This window comes from Oscarella lobularis, chromosome 9 (genome assembly GCF_947507565.1).
Source record: "Oscarella lobularis chromosome 9, ooOscLobu1.1, whole genome shotgun sequence".
Classification (NCBI taxonomy): Eukaryota; Metazoa; Porifera; class Homoscleromorpha; order Homosclerophorida; family Oscarellidae; genus Oscarella; species Oscarella lobularis.
The window spans coordinates 546312-567122 of record NC_089183.1 but is presented as its reverse complement, the minus strand read 5'-3'; the positions used below and the strand labels follow the sequence as shown (position 1 = coordinate 567122).

At 49.9% G+C, this 20811-nt stretch overlaps 3 protein-coding genes and 1 long non-coding RNA gene across 6 annotated transcripts; 1 reads left to right on the top strand and 3 right to left on the bottom strand.

Annotated features, from left to right (window-relative positions):
* Positions 1–43: 43 nt before the first annotated feature.
* Positions 44–3616, bottom strand: LOC136191156 (low-density lipoprotein receptor-related protein 2-like). Its single transcript, XM_065979455.1, has 3 exons — positions 3491–3616; positions 884–3253; positions 44–626 (listed from the first exon to the last, which is right to left on the bottom strand). Exons 1-3 carry the CDS (start codon positions 3513–3515, stop codon positions 259–261), a joined length of 2763 nt encoding a protein of 920 aa, XP_065835527.1. The 5' UTR covers positions 3516–3616; the 3' UTR covers positions 44–258.
* A 3609-nt stretch (positions 3617–7225) lies between these two features.
* LOC136191171 (uncharacterized) lies at positions 7226–8045 on the bottom strand. The gene is made up of 3 exons (XR_010670778.1): positions 7963–8045; positions 7847–7909; positions 7226–7795 (listed from the first exon to the last, which is right to left on the bottom strand). It is a non-coding gene; the product is annotated as an uncharacterized lncRNA (long non-coding RNA).
* Positions 8046–8739: 694 nt separating this feature from the next.
* On the top strand, positions 8740–10397 carry LOC136191166 (ankyrin repeat and SOCS box protein 13-like). Of its 3 annotated transcripts, XR_010670776.1 has the most exons (7): positions 8740–8836; positions 8931–9395; positions 9443–9918; positions 9969–10022; positions 10081–10119; positions 10167–10316; positions 10370–10397. XR_010670776.1 is itself a non-coding variant. In XM_065979469.1 (6 exons), exons 1-6 carry the CDS (start codon positions 8814–8816, stop codon positions 10247–10249), a joined length of 1128 nt encoding a protein of 375 aa, XP_065835541.1. In that variant the 5' UTR covers positions 8740–8813; the 3' UTR covers positions 10250–10397. The 3 variants fall into 3 exon arrangements, 2 of the variants coding, with proteins under 2 accessions (XP_065835541.1, XP_065835540.1); XM_065979469.1 differs by having other exon boundaries at positions 9455–9918; positions 10167–10397; XM_065979468.1 differs by having other exon boundaries at positions 10167–10397.
* A 102-nt stretch (positions 10398–10499) lies between these two features.
* LOC136191153 (uncharacterized) lies at positions 10500–20268 on the bottom strand. Its single transcript, XM_065979452.1, has 31 exons — positions 20061–20268; positions 18556–19729; positions 17383–17798; positions 17033–17101; positions 16842–16973; positions 16649–16780; positions 16456–16588; positions 15912–16401; positions 14850–15825; positions 14712–14801; positions 14397–14653; positions 14272–14344; positions 14024–14218; positions 13765–13972; positions 13616–13711; positions 13482–13562; positions 13343–13426; positions 13219–13292; positions 13103–13168; positions 12930–13050; positions 12773–12874; positions 12602–12720; positions 12496–12553; positions 11751–12421; positions 11633–11694; positions 11462–11580; positions 11161–11406; positions 11043–11106; positions 10905–10993; positions 10790–10849; positions 10500–10729 (listed from the first exon to the last, which is right to left on the bottom strand). The coding sequence occupies exons 2-31, from the start codon at positions 19000–19002 to the stop codon at positions 10616–10618; spliced, it is 5844 nt and encodes a 1947-aa protein (XP_065835524.1). The 5' UTR covers positions 19003–19729; positions 20061–20268; the 3' UTR covers positions 10500–10615.
* Between the last annotated feature and the right edge of the window lie 543 nt (positions 20269–20811).

Sequence of the window (20811 nt, the reverse complement as noted above, 5' to 3'; positions counted from 1 at the left end):
AATTTTTAATGGCCCAATAGGTCTTCAGCCAGCCACCAGAATGTCAATTGACGTTGTGGGACCCACAACGTAAATCGTGCATGTATTGACGAACACATGCAATAATAATAAATAATATACATAAAACAGACAAAAACACAGCACAGCACGAAACCCCTCCTCTAGCTCTCTCTTCAAACCAGCTAACTAAAGCAAACAGCATAACGCAATAAGACGTTCGTCTGTTCACGCGGCGTCGTACGTCGAAGCAGAGCCACGCTAAGCAACCTGCTGCAGATCATTCTCGACGTTGTCAGCAGCAGCACGACGTTGAAGATGCGCCTCCGCGGCACTCTCGCCTTCGTTCGGCTGCACTGCCACTTCCGCGTGCACCGCGGCAATCTGAGGCAGCTCGGTGTACCTCGGCGGCGCGCGATTGCCGGGCAGCGGCATCACGGACGGTTGTAGAGAAACGGTGGTGGGCTCTCGCGGTGTGTAGGCCGGCGGTAGAACGCTGTAGGGATTGCTGGGACGGAAGCGTCGTTTCTTTGATCGAGCGCACATTGTGATCATAATGGTGAGCAGAATAATACCGAAGACACTTGAACCGCTCGCAATGGCGATTATAGCTGTAGTAGACAAACCCCCTAGGAGAAATTGTGAATCTGTCTATCGCCACAGAGAGGCGTTTACTGTGCGCAAAAGGATCGTTTCTGTTTATACTATTCATGTGCACGTACATACGTACATGTATGCGCGTTCACATGCATATCCTTTGGCTCTAGGTTTGAATTGAGAAAAGGTCATCGACCGTACTTTTTCAATTCAAACTCAGGCCAGATAAAACTATTTCACCGGGTAGCGCGAAATCATCTATTTCCTTATTATATTTATTTAATCTTGCCTGTGCCTGTGGCGCAGTTTCGCTCGTCCGAATAGTCGCCGCAATTGTTGTCGCCGTCGCAGACGTAAGTCGACTCGATGCACCGTCCGTTATCGCAACGAAACGAGTCCTCGTAGTCGTAGCATAGTTGGCATCTCACCTCGTCCGATCCGTCCGAGCAGTCGTCGACACCATCGCAACGATCCGATCTCAACACGCATTCAGAGTCGGCGCATTGGAACTGATCATCTCTGCACTCGAATACGGCACCGCAATCTCTCTCGTCCGAATCGTCCCAACAGTCGGAATCGCCGTCACAGTGATCCGACTGCGAAACGCACTGTCCGCTATCACACGTGAATTGATAGGACAAGCACGTAGCCGACGTCGTGGGGCACCCCTCCTCGTCCGAATCGTCCCAGCAGTTGTTTACGCCGTTGCAGCGTTCATAGTTCGAAACACATCGACCGTTACGACACTGAAATTGATCAAACCCATAGCAACGACTATAGGGCGTAGTGGGCACCGGCTCCGTTGTCCCGTCGCATCCCCACTCGTCCGACGCGTCACTGCAGTCATCGTAACCGTTGCAATGATCCCACCGGTCGACGCAAACTCCGTTGGCGCATCGAAATTTGTCGTCGCCGTAGTCGTCGATGCACTGACAGTTCTCGTCCGAGTTATCGCCACAGTCGTTGCCACCGTCACAACGCCAATTCTTCTCGATGCAGAGTCCGTTAGTACATTGAAATTGGTTATAAGAACAGGTGGCACAGTTCTCCTCGTCCGAATTATCGCCGCAGTCGTCGGCGCCGTCGCAATGCCAACCCCCGTTGATGCATCGACCGTTCGCGCAATGAAACTCGCCGTATTCACACGCGGCCACGGTCGGCGCCGCGGTGATAACGTCGCAGTTCTCCTCATCCGAATCGTCGCCGCAGTCGTCGCTGCCGTCGCAGCGCCAATCGCGAGGAATGCATTTTCCGTTGTCGCATTGAAATTGATAGTCGGCGCAGCCGGTGGACGCCGTAGTCGGACAATTGCGCTCGTCCGAATAGTCCCAACAGTCGTCGTATCCGTTGCAGCGCTCCACCTGGGCAATGCAGCGGCCATTCGCGCATCGAAACTGATCATAGTCGGGACATGGCACCGGGCTCGTCGTCGTTGGCAAGCTCGTCGTGAACGCCGCGACCGTACTGCAGTTAGTCTCGTCTGAATAGTCGCCACAGTCGTCGTTGCCGTTGCAAGTATCCCACGTGGTGACGCATCTTCCGTTCTCGCATCGAAACCCGGAGCAAGACGTGCAGTTCTCCTCGTCGGACCAGTCCCCGCAGTCGTTGAAGCCGTTGCAAACGACCCAGCTGAACATACATCTTCCGTTCCCGCATCGAATTTGGTCCGAGTTGCAGGGACAGTAGAGCTCGTCTGAATCGTCGCCGCAGTCGTTTTCACCGTCGCAATGCCAATCGTTGTCAATGCACCGTCCATTGGCGCATCGAAATTCGTTCCAGTCACACGGCGCGCTCGTCGGACAGTTCTCCTCGTCCGAATTGTCGCCGCAGTTGTCGTAGCCGTTGCAGACCTGAGAGCTATCGATGCAGTTGGCGTTCTTGCACGGGAACTTGCCGTCGTAGCAGCGAACCGGACAATTCTGCTCGTCCGAACGGTCCGAGCAGTCGTAGACGCCGTTGCAGCGATAGTCGCCTTCGAGACATCGACCGCCGTCGCACATGAATTGAGTATACGCGCAGCTTCCGTTCGGTAGTGGCGTCGTAAAAAGATTGAGTACAGTAGGCGGAGGAGTTCTCTCCATCGTCACCGGACAGTTTTCTTCGTCGGATGAATCTGCGCAATTTTTCACGCCGTTACAGCGCCGAGATCGTTTAATGCATTGGCCATCGTTGCAGCGGAAGTGATAGAAGCGACACGGTGCACGTGTCGTAGGAGTCGAGGTAGTCGGGACGCGTCGTGCCGTCGGCGCGGTTGTGCTCGCGAGTTTCGCGCGCGTCGTAGCCGAACCCGTGGTGGGTTTCCCGCGCGTAGGAGTCTGCGGGGCATGCGTCGTTGCGCCCTCAGTCTCGCAGCGTCGCTCGTCCGAGAAATCCCCGCAATCGTCCACGCCATCGCAGCGTTTCTCTTTTCCCACGCATCTTCCGTTCTCACACGAGAAGCGAAACGGCTCGCAGGCCTCCGTCGCGCCAGGACTCGGCGAAACGGCATCGATTCGCCTCTCGTTCGTCGTCGAGCAGTTGCGCTCGTCCGAAAGATCGCCGCAATCGTCGAACTCGTTGCAAATCCACGCGCGATTGACGCAGCGTCCGTTGTCGCAACGAAAATCGGCGTCGTGACACGACGTCGTCGTCTCGACGAAAACGACGAGAAAAACGAGAACTAGCGAGAGAGAGAGAAAAAAATCAAGAAAACGAGGAAAGCCTTTCAAGTGGGAGGAACGCGGAAAAAAGGAGAACACCCGGAAGCGGTCTAAAAGAGTCGTTCGGGCTAACGGCGGGGATCTTTGAACGATCTAAGAGCGTTTCGACGGGACGAGAGGTCCATATGTATACAGGAAGAGCGCCTAAGATCCTTTCTCCGCTCAGGTGTTGGCCAGCCCACTGCATGACTTCTCACCTGCACGCTTCGGTGATATCGTCATCGACGCGTGTAATGTCTTTGAGATTGGCGGAGCGACAGGGGCGGACGTTGTGACTGGTCGCGAGGAACCGAAGGAGTGGAAGTTATTTCTTCAAAGCGCGCATGTGCAGTGCAATTTGGAGACCGGGGGGATGTTTCTGCTCGCTGGCGTCAGCTTGTGCTTTCACCGGAGTAGACCTGCGCAACTTCAGTTTTAAGTAGTCCGGTTTCTGGCTGCGCAAAGGGACGTAGGGGCAATGTTTATTGGAAGACAAGGTAACAAAACGCCACGAGTGACATGCCACAGAGCTTCACAGAAACCATGAGCTGTAGGTCATGGTTTTTGGTGAGTTTTGGTTAACCTCTCCGATCTCCAACAACATTCTTGCGTATTTTATTTCTTATCTTTTCTGATATAAATGATACCGGAAGCTCATAATCGAGGTCTCGGTATCTGCACTATAGTTTAGATGATACAGGTAGATAGGACAGTACTGTATAGTTTACGTACTTTCTGATCTCTCCTTTGTAGACAGGACTGAAGAAGAAGAAGCTGACGAAGAGGTTGACCGTGGTCCCAACGTCCTCAGCAAGACGGGAGGTCCAAGAGACCCGGGGAATTGTAACTTGATCAATAAGTTGCATTCCCCTAAACTGCTTAGAGGCCTCCGTGGCAAGAGACCATAACTTCTAAACTGCCACCTCTCCTGGGCAGGAGCAGAAAAAAGGCCCAACTCACATGGCATGCATCTCCTGACGGAGCTATCATATGGTAGTCTCCCCAGGAGAACGATGCCTACATCATCAGTGCTTGCACGCGTTTCAGATGACCGTGCAAGCACACATTAGCTGTGGGGACTGCAGTCTCAGTCTCTCGCTGCTTCGCTTGCTCGCAAGAGCAAGTGAAGCAGCGACGCGCCGGAGGGACGACACCTCCGGCAGCAAGGGACGACCCAGGACGCTCGTCCCGCCTATTGCGAAGCCGGAAAGTCACGTGATTAGTTTAACATAATTTATTTAAAATTTGCACGGTTTAATTAAATAATAAAAAGTGCGTTAGCATGCTGGCGCGCATGCACGAAACACTTACAACATATAAATAAATAAATAACAGTTTAATAATTTCGTCTTCATCTTCTTCCCCTGCGGCGTTTTCTCTCATTCTTTTCGTTTCCATACACGGCGGCTCGACAAAAAAAGCCATTGCTACTGCTTGAATATGAATAAAGGTACAAGGCCTCACCGTGTGTGTATCTTCTCTTTTGAATGAATTGACCTCCAGAGCATTTGAATAGTCCTCTGGCTGGCTCCTTCAACTCGAGATGTTTGCTGTCATTCATATCTTGACTTCCTTGATTAGACTCTATTGAGCTTCGCTTCAGTAGACAGGCATTGTGGCTTGGCCTTTTTCTGTATTGTAATCGCCGTAATGTCTGTCATTTTGTCGAACTCTCCGATGCATTGCAGGGTCTCTCTCCTGGACACTGTTCAGTAGAAGATTGCTCTGTCTGCAGAGATTTCTTCTACACAGACGAATTGAAGAGCTTTCAGTATTGCCTGGCATTCTCCTGGGCTTTATGTACTGCTGAGCTTTTTGTTGAACTTCAAAAACGTATTCCAAGACGTTCTCGTCATCAGACCCGGCCGAATCGCATTTGCCATGTACTCTCCATTGTCAGAGCATGTTTAGTACGGAGAGATGTTTAGAATATTCGCCCATACGCTTGGTTACAAGTGTACATGTTGGGATAAAGTACGGATCAGCATCGATTGTGCGCAGAAGTATGGAAGAAGTACGAGAAGATGTGTTGGGCCAATGGTCGGATAGAAGTTATGAGTAAAAGTTCCAAAACATCCGCCCATACGTTTACCCAGAAGCACGGATAGATGGCCGCGCATGGATGCGGATGTTTGGTCGACGTTTGAGTGAAGCGCAGGGATCAGCGGTTGAGTACAAACGATCTCGCTATGCACTCTAACCGTGAAGATGTTAGAGGCAAAGCAAACCAGTACTCAATATCACTACTACTTTTACTTCACTCAAAGTCTTCCAAAACATTGATCCATATACGAAGCATCTATACTCGTACTTCTGAGTAAAGCATAGGTAGGATGATTAGAACATCCACCCACACGTCTGCCCAAGCATCGGCTAAACAAATCTCTCTACTTCTACCCACATTTTCTACCCAAACCAATAATGACTCATACCTCTTCCTAAGCATGTACCCACCACCAAGTAGACGTAGGGAAGCATCCTAATATCAGGGGCTTTTCATCACTTCAGTGGTGAGTGTTGCATAGTTTCTTCTCAATCGATTTTTTTAACTGACCGGCCAGGACTTCTTCAAGTTCTCAACCGCGTACCATTGACTCTAGTAGTGAGTGGGGTGTTGTTTAGTTTCTCTTGGGCCAAGCAATTGTTTCTCCTAAATGAAAGTCTTCTTCTTATATTGCTTTAGTCGTGCATAACGCTTGGCTCAATGTGGTGCTTTTGAAGAGTGGATGACATAGTGTCTTTTTTGCTAAATTGCTGCGCCAGTTGCAAATCAAGATCCCTTTCTTGCTTGCTATAGTCTTCAGGCCACTGGCAAGGCCACTTACACTAACATTACTGATTTTTTCTTCATTTTTTGACTATAAAAATTAGCAAGACTATAAAAACGACTGAAACTATAAGAAACCAATCGTATCACATTATTGTAAGATGCACGTGCACAAACAGGCAATGCATTACGCGGGGACCCCTTATCCCTCCCACTCATTACAATTAATAAAATGATGATGTTGATAAAAATATTGACATTGATGACGTAATAAAATGATGATTGATGATGACGTAGTTGATGACAGATATTATTGATGACAATATTGATGATGACGATATTGATGACATAGGGACGGTTAGCGGGTTGGAAGGTGTTGCATGAATTAGTGAAAAATTGTAGGACCCCTAATGCACACGTTTCCAGTGGACAGCTTCCTATCTCGGCTACGTTTAGAATTCCTAAATGAGCAAAGCTTCGCTACACCTATCATGGCATCACGTGTTCATCGGAACCACGTGGCCATGGCCAGCGGCTGTACCTCTAACTACAAAAGGCACTAAAAAAGCCGCTGGCACAACAAACACACATAAATTGAAAATCTAACCTAACGGGGAAAATCTACAAGGGACGATTAGCCGGTTTAGAGATTAGTCCTGACTATCGTGATGCATGGGCGGGATGCGCTTGGGGGCCCACGGCCTAGGGATGCACACATACCCACACGTACAAACAATCCACAGAAAACGATTGCGTAGAAACTAAAAACAATGGGGCTACAAATCCCAATTTACCTGTGACTTTAATTGATTCAACTGAGCCGTCGGTCTTGACACTGAAATTGAAATTCAATATGTTCAGTTTTCTTTTCTTCAGCGCCGACTCCTTCAACCTGGCATTCTTTATTCTTCAGGCCCACTTCCAAAGGCCTCTTACACTAACATTACATTTTTTCTCATTTTGACTACAAAATTGATTGAACTACCAAAAAACAGCAAATAAAAATAAAAAACCAATCGTATTATATAATGCAAGAGGCACGTACACAGGTAAATGCATACGCGAGGGCCCTCCCACCAATTAATTAATTAATTAATTAATTATATTACAATTATGATGAAATTGTTGATGATATTGATGATATTAAAAATTGAAATTGATGATATTGAAAATTGATGATATTGATGACATTGATGACATTGACGATATAGGGACGGTTAGCGGGTCGAGCGAGTGTTGCATGAATTAGTGAAATTGTAGGACCCCTAATGCTTTGGTGGACGCTTCCTGTCTCACTAACATTAGCTCTCCTAAATGCACACGCTTTTCGCTACCTATCGTGACGTCACACGTTCACCGAACACGTGCGCGTCACGGCGAGCGGCTTCCCTTCTCAACTACAACGGGGCCTACAATAGCCGCTCGCAAGGACAAAAACAATCTCGAAAAAAAACCTAGACTACGAAAGGAGAATCTAAAGGGGGTCGATTAGCCGTTTTAGAGATTAGCCTATCTATCGTGATGCGTGGGCGGAATGCGCTTGGGGGCCCCGGCCTGGGGTTTTTCACACGCACCCACACGTACACGCACAGAAGCACACGAATGCGCGAGCACAAAAACAGGAGCTACAAGTCCCAGCCTCACGCGCGACGCCCGCTTCGCTCGGATGAGCATCTTCGATCGTTCGTCGCTTGTATACGTAGCCTACGTGAAGCTTCGTGACGCGCGGATCGAGGCGCGATCGCGCGCAGACGATCTATCAAACCGAGCTGCAGAAGAGAGCGAGAGAGAGGCGAGGAGCGCCTACTGTTTGTTTGCCTTGAGCTGCATGTTCGAAACAGCTAGCGCCCTATGTTCTCATGCGATAGACCTAGAAGACGATGCAATGAGGCGACGAAAACGACGGCGGGTGATCGAGCTTACCGCGTCGCGCTATCGTGGCCGCTTCGTGTGCCACGTCGTCCGGCCGAATGCACCTGGACGTGCGCCGAGAACGGGGCGTTGGGGGCGAATGAGAATTTCGTGCGCTGCGCTCGAACGTTGTGCGTGCGACGTGTCAAACGATCGGTCCCGTCGACCAATCGGATGACGCGCTGCTGCCCCGTGACTTCGCGTTTGACATGTGCGAACGATTCGATTAGATGCGTACACGTCATATATAGTGTTTTCGGTCACGCCCATGCAGACACGAACGAAAAACGCAGCCGTTATTTTTAGTCCAACTCATGTGCCAAAAGCCAAGAGCATTTAGAATCTTACTATAAACATTGGCTTGCTTAGTCAATCTATCCTGCACGCTTCACTCACGCTCTCTTTGAGCTCCGATCACGTGCCGACATCTAACCTGCTCGATGATTGTACATCTACACTGTATTGGACTTCTAAAAATATTTAGGTTTGTATTGAGTTCAAACAAAAGCTTCGTCCTCCATGTACGTACAGTAAGCGATAGTCTAATTAGCCAAAGGTGGTTGGAAAATTTATCTTTGCTAATGACCGACTCACGAGTTGGAGCACTGCACGACGGAGAACCGGAAGTCGTGTACTACCTACGCACGAACGTATTTCTTCCTACAGCTCCCCAAATACGGCCTTCCTCGGCCTTCCCAAACGCGCTGCGCACGTTACACTACCATAGAAGGTCATATTTATCGGCCGAGATCGACGTCGATCACACGACGCGTGACGTCACCTGGCGTTGTCGCTGGCTTCTTGCCAGTTGTGCCCAGTACACTGAGTACAGAAATTCGAGCTGCGGGCAGCAAAGATTTCTGATGGCGCTGCGAATTGCATCAAGGTTATTAGTACTACCGTTCATGGGTTCGCGCCATAGATCGGCTACCGCTAATCGCCGTGTCAATTCATAATGTCATAGCCCAATTCTTTTCTAGATTCGTTCTTGCCAGTTCCCTTGCCACTGTCGACACGACTCTTTACTCCGACCCAAACCTTCTTGCTAATCCTTATGATGACTGGCTTGCGAACTTCATCGACTCACTTGGCGCCGCCAACAAGAAACAAGTGGCAAGTGAATGCTTTTCGTTCTTCGCTGCAGAGGGATTTATCCCGCGGTATCTCGTCAAAAATCACAAGGCAGATCCAAATCATCAAATCAGCTACCGAACACCGTTGCACTTTGCAGGAATGAAAGGAAACTCGGACGTCATTATACCCATTGTAAACGTCGGCGGAAAAATAGACGCCAAAGATGACATGGGTTGTACTCCTCTTTTCTACGCTCTACTTTCCCGTAAGACAACGTGTGCAGAAGAGATGATTCGATGTGGAGCTACAGCAGATCAGGCCTGTCCTGCAGACTGGTCGTTTACTCGAAACAAAGTGATACATTTTGCGGAGTAAGCCTTGAATTCTTAATTAATCGAGTCGTATTATGGATCTAAAGAAATAATTTTAGCCAAGATAGCTTCTGGAAATCTCCTCTTTGCCTGGAACAACTTCCACTTTCACAACTGGCAGACAGCGAAGCCCACTTCTGGAAAAGCTACTGCCTGTACACACTGATAATATCCAAAGGTCCTGTCAACGTCGATGCCGTGAAGAAACTGCTGCAGGAAGGCGCAAGTGTAAGCGTGTTGATAGGAGCTGCTACGACCCTCCATGTCGCGGCAAGTCTTCGCAGTCCAAAAATCTTGGAGCTGCTGCTGGGAAAAAACAGAGATTCTGGAAAAAACGACGATGCCTCTGTTGATATCAAAGACGCATTCGGATGGACGCCGCTTATGTACGCAATACAAAGCGGAAATAAAGCAGCAGTGGAGTTTTTGGATCAGAGGCATGCTCGTTTTGATTTCGAAAGTGCTGAGGGAACACCCTTAGATTTAACAGAAAGATGCAACATTGACACTTTCGACCTGCAATGTAAACGCGTTGCGTTAGATCACAATTTCACTCTTGAGTAGCCATTTTAGGCAGCAAAGACCCCTCAAAAATCCTACCAGCAGACCCTAGAGCAGAGTTTAAAGGTGCGCGTTTGTCTCGGTTGTTGTTTTAGTTTGTCAGTAAAACGTGAGTATTCTGTAGATACGGATACGGAGGCACAAGTAGTGGAACAAAAACAAAGTGAGTAAAACAACTTTGAAGTATCGTTTGTACCAGTCAATTTGTAGACGATCTGTGGCCACAACAGCCGCAGATTATTATAATTATTCGTGTTCGTGGGGAGCTGACATCTAATCTGGACAACGGATAAAAAGAAATGTGGTGCTTTGACCAAACATCCTATAGTTTGGTACTCGTTTTGGTTTTTATAAAATATTGTATGTTTTTTCTTGTTATTTGCCGGTAATATCTAACTTCTTACTGTACCTAGTAATGAATGAATGAATGAATGAATCTTGTGGACTATTTCTGCTGTTGTGCATGGGGGTTTTGCAGGTTTTTGAGTATACCTGTCTTTGCCTTGATCCTTCGCTTGGCTGAACTATCTTCCGTTAAGATGGTGCCGTCAATTTCTTTCTTTGTTTCTCGTCAAAACTTTCTAATACTCAATTAAATAAGAATTGAAAAAATGCCCAGCATATCATTTTTCTCTAATTAAAACAATTATAGAAGGTTCTCACGGTCTCGTTTTTCTGCGACGAGCTGGTGCTTCCAGTTGTCTCGACGCACTGTGGAGATCTTCGTCAGAAATAGTGGAATGATTCAGCAAATATTCTCGTATAGAAGGAACCTGTGGAAAAGCAATGACAATAAGACCCCGCTACAAAGTAGTTCGTGCCCCATCTCCTACCAATAAATAAGCGTATGTCGTGCTTTGAAATCGTCTCAGTTCTCGAAGTGTCGAGTACATCTAAAGTTTAGTCGTTTTGAAATTTGTAGTTGAGCTGCTTCGTGTCTTTGCATACCTGTCTCCTCTTATTCAAATTGATTAGGCCGCCTTTGAGGTAGTCCGGATTCCCGTCGGCAGCGAACGTCAAATCCTTGAGAAATAATCCTAAAAGAAAATTCAGATGATGCTCATGAAGAAAATGCCATTCATTTACCAAAATACGGAATGGCAGGTGTCTCCGTGGCGCCTAGTCTCTCGCGATAAATTTTAAAATTATTCTAAACCAGAATAGTCAAAATCCAAACGTTCTACAGCTGAAAAGATAAGCGTACCTTTGATTGAAAAATGTGCTCCAATTTCAAATACGTATCTAACGACTCCTTATCCAAAGCCTCCCACGTCTGCTTCAGTCGTCGCACGGGCGTCCCACCGAGCGCTACGACGAGAATCGCCATCGTCGCGTTGTAGTTGCGATAGTGGTAGCAATAGCGAGCGACTTGTATCATCTGACTGATGATGACGGCTCGCTGTTCGGGCGCTCGTGCCGTCAGCACGGACGCTGTAACCCAATTGCACATCTAAGAAGAATTGTCTAAGTAAGAGAGGGTAAACGGGTATTTCTCCAATATTTACCTGGTTGAATCGATGGGCAAAGTCGTCTACAGACGCCTGACGTTCTACGTCAGATTGATGGGTTATAGACGACTTGACTTTCTGAAGGCAGTCTTCGGCCGTAATCTTGCAGAGAAGATCTAAAGAACCCACTCGATATTTCATAAAGCAACGTCCATAGAAAAGCCGAACCGTGATCAATCAACGTAATTTGACGAGCGAGTTCCTTCGGATGATCCAGAGCACTATCAAGCCTGACAAAGAAACGAATAGCATTCTCAACGCAACTTCGATCGACGACACAACTCACGTCACATTCTCGTGATCGAAACTCGCCCCCAATTGCGGATCGGGCGGACAATGACAAACGACGGGCGCTCCGCCGACGCCACTTCCCAAGCCAACGCCGACGGCGGACTCGCGCGCGGAGCTCACCGCGTCGGCGCCGCTGCTCCCCGCCGAAACGATGCTCGCCGTGTAGATGCGCGACGACTGCGTGCGCGACACCGCCGACGACGAATTCGTGCCGAGACCGCTGTCGCTCTGCGTCGGCGCGTACGACGACGCCGCCGACACGTGGGATTCTTTCGGCGCGAGAGGCGAGTGGAGTTTCGTCGTCACGTCCTCGTCGTCGTCGGCGTCGAGAGCAAACGTCGGCGGCATCGACGGCCGTTCGCTCAGTTCTTCGTGACGACGAACGTCTTTGTTCGCTCGAAGCGTCATCTCCGGAGTCGACGTCGCGCTGCTCGACGCCGAGGAGGACGTCGACGACGGAATCGACGACGATTTTTCGTTCGTTTCGTCGTCGTCGTCGTCATCGTCGAGAACGAGATCGTTGTCCGTCACGTGTGACGTGAGGATTGCCGAGGCCTTCTGCTTCACTTGGGGCGTCTTTGCGACGTCGACGAGAGCGACGTTGCCCCATTTGCCTTGGAGTTCGGCCGTACGACTCCACGGCGTCACGTCAAGGCTGTCGACACTCTATAAGCAAAATTATCAATTAAAAAATTGCTTAAATAATTAAAGACTTTAGACAATAGAGGTTTCTTACGTACCATCCAATCGAGTTCTTCCGCGCATTCCCATATGTAGCCGTTAAAATTTCTCAATAGTCTAAACAACTCGTTGGTTTACGACTCCTTGTGACGAGGATTAACGTACTCGTGACTGTCGACGAGAAAGACGAAACGAAGGCCGGGAAATTCGAGCATAAGGGTATTGTTGCTGTCGTTCGAAAGCCAAGTCTTGAGCTGGCTAAAGGAGAAGTTGTAGCACAGTTCCTATGAACACGAATCATTACAGTTCCTAATCTAGGTATCTTGCTGTCCTCACTTTCGTTTTCTCTTCCAAAATGACGATTCGTCTCGAGCTGATTCCCACGAGACGACGCGGAAAGCCGCCCCTTTTCAACGTTCCTTTACTCAAGCCCGTGTCCTACAGTGAGCCACACTCTTTCGTTTTACAGGACGTCTACGTTTCCTCCTTTTACCTTAGCCGGAAAAAATCGGCATCCGTATTGATCCAGCTGGTAGACTTTGCTGACGTATAAGTGCTTCGCGTTGCGGTCGGACAGACTCTCGGTCGCCAGCTGCTCCTGAATTGAACGAATTCTTGAAAAAGAGGCACAATAAATAATTGACTCGATAATCTTTTATGACAGACTTTTTGGCTACGGTTCTGCCTCGAATTTCCGGCGGCAAACAGTGCTTCAGTTTCGTATTGAGAGTCCTTGGAAGAAAAGGTGAGTAGTCAGTGCAAAACGAGAAGTTGAGACTCACTTGTCTCCGAAAAGAGATAGATTGGTAGACGAACGACGACGTGGCAGAGCGGGAGGAGGAGGCGACTTCAAATCCTGAGAAAAAACAATCAATGGATATAAAAACTAAAATACGACGCCTTCACTTCAATATAGCATTGAATCGCCGCCAGATTGACGGCCTGTTCCGCTGTCACAGGCAGAGTGCCTGAAGTAATCTCTTGACGGCACTACGAAGGAGAAAAGCGTCCAAGGTCCGAATTCTACTATCACCTCTCACTCTACCTCGTGATACAGCTCTTCGTGAGCCGGATCCCCACTCTTTGTCTTCCAAACTTCCGAGACGACACTGCGCCTTCGCTCCTTCTACACCAAAAACACGCGTGAAAACGAGATATAAATCAATAAAGGGAACCCACCTTAACGTTGTGGCACAAAACTTTCAACTTCTCCGAACAGGGAACGTAAGGGCCGCCGATTCCCTTCAAAGGCTTCGCCAATTTCTTGATCTCCTTCTACACAGATACACTCAAAAAAGCGCTCTACTTCTCTTCTCGAGCTTGCTGACCTTCATTGACGGATACTCCTTGAAATCGTGCTTGAAATTTTCCAGCATATGCTGGAGTATTCTCATGATGTGCAGATGAGCGACCGGCAGCGGAGCGTACTCCTCCACGAGCGGCTGCGACGGAGGCGCGACGACGTCCTTCGTTTTCTGCCCGCGTCGCCACCGTTTCCCCGCCTCCAATCGCTGCAACGTTTTCAAATCCCGAAACCTAAGAGACATAATAGATAAATTAATCCATGAGACGTCTCGCGTTCGTTGCCTGTGAATGAGAAGACGAAGAAAGACGGGCGGCTCGATGAACGTTCGCAGCGCCGTCAGAACGAAGTCGACGACGTTTTCGGCCGAGTGAAACGTCTCCGGACCGGACCATCGTTTCGGCGATAGACAGAGCCCACGCCATTGGCCGTTGACTTCGGAAGTGAGAAGATAGACGAGATACTCAATGGTGCAAGCCCTAGAAAATTATTAATTAAGAAATAACGTTTAAATTTTAATCAATGGTCTTACCTAACGTGCTCAATTGCCTTCTCTTCCCTTTCTTCATTAACATCGTCGTCACTAAGGAATTCATGCCGAAACTCTATAAAATTAATAGAAATTTAATCCTAAAAAAGTCGCCTTATCTCTCGTACCGTTTGCAAAGAGGTAGAGGCCGTTGACTTCCTGTCGCCCGCAGTAGATCAACGCTCTCGCCGCGTGATAGCGCTTCCCCGACGAAGACGTCGGATCGTCGAGCGCTCGCTGGAGAAGTCGCTTGACGTCTCTCGAGCCGAGCAGTCGTTCACGACTCGACGCGTACGCGCTCATATTGGCGAGCGTTTTCAGCGCCCAGACGACGGGTTCGTCGACCGAACAATACCGTACAATATCGGTTAAGCACTTGAACGCCCTAAAACATCAGACGTCTTTATTATCAGGGAATATCTATCATCATTTCATTTACTTACGTTTCAGTATTGAGTTTGATGCAGAAACTTCGATATCGACTTGCCATTGACAATACCATGAGCGCAACTGACTGATACCTCTCTAACGCACTAAAAAGCACAATAGAATCGTTTTCCAACGCTATCCTATGCGCAAACCTCGTCATTTTGACCTCCCTCAAAAGCCTCAATAAAACCTCCGGCTCCATGCTCGCCACGGCGGCGACAAAGTCCCTATCCCCTTCCGTCTTGCTATGCAACACGGTCTCCGTGACGGATAGGCACGTCGACTGGACGGGCTCCGGCGCGTCGAGCAACTCTAATACGGTGCTCAGGAGACCGGCGTCGACGGCGCGCTGCCGACTGATCGGTCCCGACGCCTCGAAGAGTCGATGTAGGAGAGTCGCGACGCAATCGCGCACGTTGTCGCCGGCGAGCGCGTCGCTGCGAGTCATGCGAACGAGCTCGGACGAGTTCGTCGGAAGGCAGATGTGACTCAAGATGAGCCCGTGGCACTCGTGATTCAACGCGAGCGTGACGAGAAGGTGAAGCGACGAGAGACCGAGTTCGAGTTTGAGAAGCGATTCGTGACTCTCGCTTTCGCGACGTCGCGGAAGCGACGCCGACGACGCGGAAGCGCCGTTCGTCGCCGTCCCATTTCCGTTTTTGATAAACTTTGCTAAACGACGTTGAAGCGACGTTTCGGAAAATCGACGCGGTGCCGACGCCGTCTTGTTGCCGCCGCCGCCGCCGCCATAGGACGACTCCAACGTGCTGAACGACGACGATTGCGCCGACGTTTCGTCTCCCGGCGACCGGCGCCGAACGTACGATCGACGATACGACGAATCGAGCGTTCCGGCGGACGACGACGGGGCGCGCAGCGTGCTCGTCGTCGACGCCAGCGTGCTCAAACTCGACACGGAGAGCCGTCGAAAGTCGTCCGCCGAGTCTCGGATCAGAGGATTCGTCGTCGTCGTCGTCGCCGGCGGAGGTGGCGACGTCGCCGTCGTAGCGACGGGACGACGATACGTCGAATCGAGCGTGTTCCACGCCGACGTGCTCGGCGTCAGCGTCGCCTCCGACGACGGACTCGAGCTGCTATGTGCCGTCGTCAATTGAGTTTTCGTCGTCGCTAAGAAAACAAAACAAAACAACGTTTTAGTTTCAACGTCAAATAACGGGCGATTCAGAATTGAATCTACGTTAATTCTGCTCTACCTGTCGGCGTCGTTTTGATGTCGTCCTCCTCCTCCTCTTCCTCGTCGTCCTCCGATTCGTCCAAACGCGACGGCATCGGCTCGTCGGCGAGAAGATTCGCACTCGACTTGGACAACATATCGTCGAACTCGCGCAGCGCATTTTTCGCGTCCGTATCGAGCCCGTCGAGATTCGCCGCCGATCGGTCGCCGTCGCCGCCGTCGCCGAGCAAATCGACCTCAGATCTATGCTTAAGCGTGCTGGCGATCGACGACGTCGACGAAAGCCACGTCGCCGACGAGGCGGTCGAGAGACGATAGCCGCTGCGATGAAGCGAATTGTACTGTTCCATGAACGTGCCCTCGCGAATGGGACTGCGCGTCAAGTCGGCGGGATCGATGCCAAGGGATCCGGTCGGACTGGCGGCGAATTGCGAGAGTTGGATGTCGGCGACGGACGAAAGAGCGTTGCACGCCGATTCGACGAGACGATTCTGCATTTCGCCTAATTCCTGTGAGAGAGGGGAGATCGAGGGAAAGAAAAACTAAACAATCGTTTTTCTTACCTTGAAGACGGACACCGGCGTTATTCCGTTGATGTCTTCCGTGTCGACGTGCGCTCCCTTTTCGATGAGCGCGTAGCAGCATTCGACGAAGTTCTCCGTTTGCGCGACGACGCACAATAGGAGAGGACTTCGACTAAAGAAAAAAATCCAATTGGAGATTTCGTAAAGACTATTTCATTTATTTCGATCTTACTATGCATTGTCCAAGGCATTGACGGGCGCGCCGCTCGTCAATAACAGCTGCACCATCGTCCGATCGCCCGCCGCTGCCGCCAGGTGAAGTGGCGTGAGACCGTCCGCGTCCTCCGCGTCCAAATTAGCATTTCTACCGCACAAACGCCGATTTATTCTCACGTAGCCCAAACGCTTTTTCCCCCCATGCAGACCGTTCGAGAAGCACTCTCGCCGCGTCGTCGAAGCCGCACGCGGTCGCGTAGTGGAGCAGGGTGCGTCGGAGTCCGTCGTAGGCGTTCGCCGATAGAGTGCGAAGGACTTTGTCCAGCCCGTCCACGTCGTATCTAAAAGTAGAACGAGTAATGAATGCATGAGTTGGGATGGGTTTAGCGATCGGGTTTGCCTTCCAATGGCGAAGAGAGCTGCGACGAAGTTTCGGCTCTCTTCAGGAAGCAGCGATGCGTCTCCCGTCCTAGAAAAGAAACAGTCGGCGTGAGAGCGAGCGCTTCAGTCGCGCGGTGTTCTCAGTAATGAGTGCACATAAACTTGGGGGCTCTATAATTGAAAAGCGAGCAAACAGCGACTCGTAAAAGAGTATGAGACTCTGATACAAGAACTATTTAATTTTGACGCTCTGATATGCATGAGTACCGCCATATCATAGAGTCAAATTTTTAAAGTCGCTTTCTAATTCGTCACTAACCTCTAGCCTTTATGGGATCCTATACAAGGACTATATGATATTCTTCTTACGTGCAAACGAGCTTCATTCGTTCGAGATCGGCGCGCAGACGATCGACTCGCGTCGCCAAATCCTCGACTTCAGTCGACAGCAGACTCTCGACGTCGGCAAGGGAGCCGGAGAGACTTGACGAGAATTTTCCGATGCTACCGCTGTGTGCGTCAGATAGATCGCCGCTGAGTCGATGATTGCTCACGATGCTGGATAGCGATGAGCGTCGCCCGAGCATTCGGCTTCCGCCACGTGGCGATAGAAGCGGCGTGACGGAAGTATTCGGCTTGACGTCGTCGTCTTCTGGAATCGTTCGGACGCTGTGTACGGATCGCGGCGTCGCCGAGCCGACGCTCGCGCCGCCGGGATCGGAAGCGCGACGAGTCAAGGGTAGGAGTTTGAATGATACGGCGATAGTCCGAACAATGTCAGAACTCTGCGTGAATAAAGAGGAGAGACCCCAATAAGTGAAAGTTTAGAAAGGAAAAGAGCATATTAATTATTTAATCCCTTTTCCTCCTTGGTGTGGCTACTCATTATAGATACACTAATGAAATGCCGGTTTGTATGCTAATTACGTACCGCTAAGTGCCACCCCAGCAGACTAAATTCATCTAGTACGATTTTCAAAAATCCTATACTGAGTTGTAGGCTTTTTACGTGTACACGCCTATACCTTAGGACACACACAGATATAGAGATGACGCAACGGCGTAGAGGTGATTCTATCCCTAATAACAAACGCGAGGGAGGGGCGACCGTTACAACAACACCGAGCCTCTAACGTAGATCCCTCGCAGTAGCAAGAGAAACTAATCCCATAGAAACAATGCAAAGAAACCGAATCAAATGTTAGCCCTTCTAGAAAAGTCGACGAATCATTCCAGACAGAAATGCGCCAGATCTAATATTATGCGCGCCATTGAGACGGGGGAAGTAACAGATCCGAACGCACAAACAAGTCGGAAAACCAGCTAAAGGCTCGTCAAGCAGACGTCGCCTCGTCTCCAATACGCTCCAAACAAAGTCGACAAACAAAGGAACGAACGCCTAACTGCACGAGACGCAAGGCTCTCCGCAGAGAGGTGCTAAGTGGAAAACGTTTACGTGGCGGCCCACGCTAACAACTTAGACCCCGCGAAGAAGATAGCCTCTCTCTCTCCCCGCCAGCTAAGTAAAAATCCCAAACTCACCTCTTTAGTCGACTGGGCTTGAAAGACGAAGCACTCGTGCACTTTGGGTCGCGCCGTCGCCGAGAGCGCGAAGCAGTCCGCCGCCGTCCGTCCTTTCGCGTTCGCGCACAACGACACGCAGGCGAGCGGTATATTGAGTATGGGATCGGCGGCGAGATCGGAGACGACGAGACGAGTGGCGTGAATTTGAAATAGGACTTGTTTGCGACGATCGACGACGACGGCGGCGGCGGCGACGTCCTTGGGTGGCGGTCGTTTCGCTAGCTGTTTCACCTGTTTGATGACGTCGTGGAGAAGTTGAACCGATCGAGCGTCGGGTATTTGCATGCAGCCGAGATAGGTGACGCGAGTCGAGAGGAGAACGTCGACGTTCGACGTCGACGATATATCCGGTTGTTGTTTTTGTTGTTGACGGGACGACGACGACTTGCGACGAAATCGTTTCATTTTTTTCTTTCCCCTTTCTAGGATCGAGTCCTTTCGCTTTTGACGGAGTTCGAAGATATGAATCGGCTTTTTCTTTCTACACAGTATGTCCTATCTGAACGCGTTGTGGCAGATGTCGGACTGGCAAGTGTCTCTTGGGTTTTCCTCTCTTAGCTGCCCTCCTTCATCTGATGCGTACAGTACTGGGACCACCGCGCCGTCGCGACTCCGTGTACCGTGCGCGCAAACACGGGCGCAATTTTAGATAGGATAATTCTATTAGTAGTAGTAGGGCTCCCCGGCCCATCGGCCGTCCCCTCCCCAGTCCCAGAGAGGATCTCGCGCACGAGATCTTCCCATTCCCGAGTCACGAGGGAACGCCCTTCTCACAATAGGAAGGTCCGGTCCGGCATATCTTCTCATCATCCATCATGATCGTTATTCTTCTGCCGATCTTTTATATTATTCGCGCCGTCGGTCGATGCTGTCCGAGACGATGCTTTACGCTGGACGACGACGACGACGACGAAACCAATGTCATCGTCAATGCCGAGCCTCGTCAGAGTCGACATCGATATCAAAGCATACTCGCTCGGCATAACGACGACTTGGACTCGGACTCGGACGGCGACGTTGCGCCTGATCGCACGATCAAGAGCGTGCAGCCGTAGAGTTCGTGACTCTCTCCTTATTTTTCTCTCTCGATCGATGCGCTGCGCGCTTTTTTTCTTTACTGCTTCTCTAATCGCTGAAAAAAATTCGTATGAGTGCACTGCACGCCGTGGAAGGCGGTCTGTCTAATGTTCGTATTGGACTCCAATTCAATTATTTGTCTACATTTGTTTTTATCTGGCTCTATATATAATATGGATAAGTGCATTGGTCTGTTTCATTTAATAATAAGATTTATGACGTCACGAGCCTGCTCTGATTGTCATTTTTTTGACCCCAAAACCGATATCCCAGCTGCTTCGTGGCTGCACTCTACCTAATCTTACGTCTTTGGTATATGCTACTATCGAAAGGTCCCAAAGGGTCCCCCCCTCTTCTTGCTTTCGGAATTCTCTATCGTCTGATACCTTCATGTCAGCGTATGGTGCCACTGACTCTGTCCAGAATCTTCTAGGTGTCTGCACACGATGCTGCGGACGGTTTCACGCCCGTCGCGCTCAGCATCAGTCCGCCGCGTCTTCGTCATTGTGCGTGTGCCGACGAGGCGTGCTGACGTGTGCCGCTAAGCGAAGATCAGCCAGCGGAGGCGGTTGCACACGGTGGCGGTGACGTTAGGTGACCGCTGCGAGCGTGCGTGCAGCGCACGAGAGAATGACGTCACAGTCGTAAGGGTTGTACATAAATAGGAGCTCTGCTGCAGGTTGACAGCAAAAAAGCAAGTGAGCTGAGAGTGCCTTTCTGAACAATGCCTGATACCAGCAAATGCTGTAAAGGTGAAGAAACTGGCCTTTCACTTCTCCATTGTTGCAATTCTTCTTTCAATTAATTAACAGTTTCGTGCAGCTGCGAGTGCGCAAGCTGCGTCGACTGCTCGTGCTCGTGCAAGGCGTCGTACTGTGCTCGATGTGACTGCGCCGGTAGGTCATGCCTACCACCACCTTTTGCATGTGTGCAAGCAAACGTACCCTCCTCTTTAGGCGAATGCCAGTGCTTAGACGGGTGCAGTGTTGCTGGGTGCAAGTGCTGTGAAAACCAGTGAAACAGGAGAGACATCTCTGTGTGCAGTAGTAACGGTAGTTGATTGGTGAATTTTGTGTCTTTTGTAAGCATGTACCTACTAATAAAGACATCCATATATAAAAAATGAGTGAGCTTCTC

Excerpts from the sequence above, each read along its gene's own strand:
- LOC136191156 (XM_065979455.1), bottom strand. The coding sequence starts at position 3,515 with ATGACGATATCACCGAAGCGTGCAG. Across the intron at positions 3,254-3,490 it reads GATATCACCGAAGCGTGCAG|TTCTCGTTTTTCTCGTCGTT; the intron begins GTGAGAAGTCAT and ends CTCTCTCGCTAG. Across the intron at positions 627-883 it reads AAACTGCGCCACAGGCACAG|GGGGTTTGTCTACTACAGCT; the intron begins GCAAGATTAAAT and ends AATTTCTCCTAG.
- LOC136191166 (XM_065979468.1), top strand. The coding sequence starts at position 8,814 with ATGGCGCTGCGAATTGCATCAAG. Across the intron at positions 8,837-8,930 it reads GCGCTGCGAATTGCATCAAG|ATTCGTTCTTGCCAGTTCCC; the intron begins GTTATTAGTACT and ends ATTCTTTTCTAG. Across the intron at positions 9,396-9,442 it reads AAAGTGATACATTTTGCGGA|AAATAATTTTAGCCAAGATA; the intron begins GTAAGCCTTGAA and ends ATGGATCTAAAG.
- LOC136191153 (XM_065979452.1), bottom strand. The coding sequence starts at position 19,002 with ATGAAACGATTTCGTCGCAAGTCGTCGTCGTCCCGTCAACAACAAAAA. Across the intron at positions 16,589-16,648 it reads AATGCCTTGGACAATGCATA|TCGAAGTCCTCTCCTATTGT; the intron begins GTAAGATCGAAA and ends TTTTTTCTTTAG. Across the intron at positions 14,802-14,849 it reads AGGGAGGTCAAAATGACGAG|TGCGTTAGAGAGGTATCAGT; the intron begins GTTTGCGCATAG and ends TGTGCTTTTTAG.